Here is a 3,475-nt window from a genome sequence, read left to right as displayed (position 1 = left end):
CTAGGGAACTTCCTGCTTGAAGCCTCCTCATGAATCGATCATTTGTCTCTGGCTACATATAAATATATATGGTCTCTCATATATACATCTCCAAGGGCCATCTTATTTATTTTCGTTCCCTTATGGAATTTCAGACGCATTTCTTCCTTTACTTTGTTCTCCTTTCTTGTTTCCTATCTTCTTCCCTTGCCTACAATTTCTATGTAGGTGGAAGAGATGGGTGGGTCTTGTACCCCTCTGAGAGCTACAGCCACTGGGCTGAGAGAAACAGGTTCCAAGTCAATGATACTCTCGGTAGGTAATTTAGTTTTCATGCAGCATCATGACCTTTCTTTTTTCCTTTTACTGATTGATCATTTAGTTGATTTATTCTGTTGAGTACTGTTTTTCCTTATTTCATGTTTTCCAGTCTTTAAGTATAAGAAAGGTACGGACTCTGTGCTGGTTGTGAACAAAGATGATTACTACAACTGCAACACAAAGAACCCCATCAAGAAATTGGAGGAAGGTGATTCTGACTTCCAGTTTGATAGATCTGGGCCATTCTTTTTCGTCACTGGGAAGGACCAAAGCTGTGAGAAAGGACAGAAACTGATCGTTATTGTTTTGGCCGTAAGACACTACAACAAAAACCCTCCTCCTTCATCTCCGATTCCAATTCCTCCAAAAGAAAGCCCCGGCTCCAGGTACTGAGGCCCCGGTGTCTCCCAAAGCATCCCCTCATGCACACTCATCTGGACCGGCATTGGCCCCAACATCACCATCCCCGGTGTCCAATGCTCCGAAAGCATCACCAGCATCGGCTCCATGGTCGTATGGGCCTGCGCCAGCGTCGCCGCCACCAACGACGACATCTTCTCCTGCAGCCGACAGTCCAACTACGCCAGCAACGGAGCCGGGAACTCCACCGGGAAGACTAAACTCACCGGCAGCGGCACCATCATCATCTGCATGGGCTTTAACTCCTACAACTACAAGTGTGTTGGTGATTTTCGTTACGCTAGCGCTGAATGTGGCTTTGAGCAGTGCTTTGGGTGCTTTCTAGAAAAAGGCAAAAAAGATTTAAAAAAAAAAAAAAACAGAGTAATTAATTTGTGGGATTTTTTATTATTATTAAACGGTTTTTTATTTTATATTTCTTCTGTTTCTCTACTTGCGTATGATTGTGATTTTTTTGTTTAATAATAGTATATAAGAGCCTACTGGATGCTGTTAATTACTTTTTGCCCTTTTCCCATTGTTCTCTGCGTTTAATCTCTATCCCCATATTATATTCTATATATATATATATATATATATATAAAATATAAAAATTTTATATCCAGTCATTTTTATATTTTTTTTATAAATTTTATTAATGTAATTAGTTAAATTACTTTTTTTGATATAAAATAATTATTTTAATTAATTATATCAATATAATACATAATAAATATATAAAAATGACTGTACGTACTAGAACTTATATATATATATATATATTCATTTTTATTTTCTTTTCTCCCATACCCTCTATGCAAAGGATGAAATTAAGGGCTACGGTATTAAGATTCAATACATGATCGGTCAGTATTTTCAGTACAATCAAACTTTTGTTGTGACACGTTCTCATGAATGTTGCAATTATTGATATAATTAAAAAAAAAAAAAAAAAAAAACCGTTTTTCATGAGACATGTTGAACTTGTGGTCACGTAACTTTCTTCTAAGGTAATTAATCAAGCAATCACTTGGCTTTGTAGCTTAAAAGGGAAAAAAAGGGCATAGCTTAATATCTAGCTAACCAAAAGTCTCCGCTTCAGACGCTATTCTGATAGTGAAGAACCATATATGTCCAATTCAACGAGTCTAATGATCAGAATGCATGGGAGAAATACAAAGAGACTTGTCGTTTGGTGAGATATTTCGTCTTTAATTTCAATCTTGTCAAATGGTGTTCATACTTCATCGATCGAGGAATTAAATTGGTTTTTGGCTTTTAGATCGTTTATACAATTGATTGTGATTAATACAAAGAAAGTATTATTCTTTATTTATTTACAGCATATATATACCTTAAACAAAACCCGGCCTCTCAAAAGAAAATAAGAGCCGGTACGTACAATTGGATCGATGTGAAAAACCATGTCTTAATTCTTCTTATGTGTGGACACTGGCCTCTAATATTCCTGACCTAAAGTGCAAGAAAATTGTACATTTCGTACATGTTCTCAATGATTAATTATTAGTCTGTATTATTCTATGTATGTAAAGCAAAAGAAAATACTTAAAGCCTAAGGCTCTCGATCGGCTACTTACGCGGTTAGATCATTATAACCCCATTGGCCTTTCGCTCTTTAGTACGTGTCAAAGCCTAGAAAAGTTTGGAAGCTGGTCGTCATGTCACCGGCCATGGCCAATTATCAAGGAAAATGACTTATATTTATGTACGCTTCTGATTATCTGCCACGTCTTTGATGACAATCAATACGCTGCCGGACGGGGAGTATACTTCATGAGCAACACAATTTCTTTCCATGCACACGTCCGGATCATATATACAAACTCTGACAAATACAATTACTTAATTCCAACTCGATCATGAGCATGCATGCAGCAAATCTCACACCCTTGACATCCCACAAGACGAAGTGGCCCGGGATCTCTGGTACTAGCTGGCATGCACGTACGCATGGTTGATTGCATCTTTGATTCTTTTCCCTGAAAATATAGATGTATATGATCATAATATCTTGATCATCTAGTCTATATAGTTTGAAAGCTAAACAGCAGTAGCACAGCAAGCCCGACATCACTTGGATGTTGATATATATGATCTAATATCTATATATGTGTGGGTGTGTATATATATATATATATTGTCATGGAGCAGCTAGCTAGGGTCCGGGAATGTGATGGCTGATGAGAAGATATGTCCAGAGCTAAGACGAAAAGAAAAAAGAGTTAATTAGCGTCGGCAAGAGGATTATAAAGGGAACGAATTAATTCTCTAGTCGTGATATCCAAGCATGTATAAAAATTATAATTGGCTCATCTCCATGTGGAAGGTCAAACAATTTTGCAAGTTAAGACTAGTGCTTAATTATTAGTCACCAGCTAGCTTTACTAGTAAAACGCACAGTATCTTTATATTGAGAGTTCTAACGTCAAGCAAGCTCGGCCTATAACGTGGAACATATAGTACTTTTCCTCTTATGCAAATCATTCTCATTTCTCCTTGAGTAATACTAAATACAATTATAGAGTATAAATACTGCATACTTCTTTTTAAAAAAATAAGATCCATAATTAAAAAATTAATATTTTTTTATGTAAGATCTATATTTACTCACTTTTCTAAAAATAAATACGCAACACTTACCTACTCTAACTGCAAATATCATTTCTACTATTTTAGAATCGTCTCGTTTATGAGTATGTATGGCAAGCAGGTCAAACAGCCACAGTTCTACTCTTCAGGGGAAACTTGATCATAG

General features: G+C 36.3%; 1 protein-coding gene across 1 annotated transcript; it reads left to right on the top strand.

Moving 5' to 3' along the window:
- Window positions 1-1,219, top strand: LOC122282060 (early nodulin-like protein 1). Its single transcript, XM_043093987.1, has 2 exons — window positions 1-294; window positions 410-1,219. Exons 1-2 carry the CDS (start codon window positions 69-71, stop codon window positions 691-693), a joined length of 510 nt encoding a protein of 169 aa, XP_042949921.1. The 5' UTR covers window positions 1-68; the 3' UTR covers window positions 694-1,219.
- The last annotated feature ends 2,256 nt before the right edge of the window (window positions 1,220-3,475 follow it).

The sequence above is a fragment of the Carya illinoinensis genome, chromosome 11 (genome assembly GCF_018687715.1).
Source record: "Carya illinoinensis cultivar Pawnee chromosome 11, C.illinoinensisPawnee_v1, whole genome shotgun sequence".
Classification (NCBI taxonomy): Eukaryota; Viridiplantae; Streptophyta; class Magnoliopsida; order Fagales; family Juglandaceae; genus Carya; species Carya illinoinensis.
The sequence above is the reverse complement of the archived record's forward strand: the minus strand, read 5'-3'. Positions and strand labels throughout refer to the sequence as shown.

Bases quoted from the DNA above. Each gene is read 5' to 3' on its own strand.
- LOC122282060 (XM_043093987.1), top strand. From the start codon at position 69: ATGGTCTCTCATATATACATCTCCAAGGGCCATCTTATTTATTTTCGT. The intron at 295-409 runs GTAGGTAATTTA...CATGTTTTCCAG, and splicing joins CCAAGTCAATGATACTCTCG to TCTTTAAGTATAAGAAAGGT.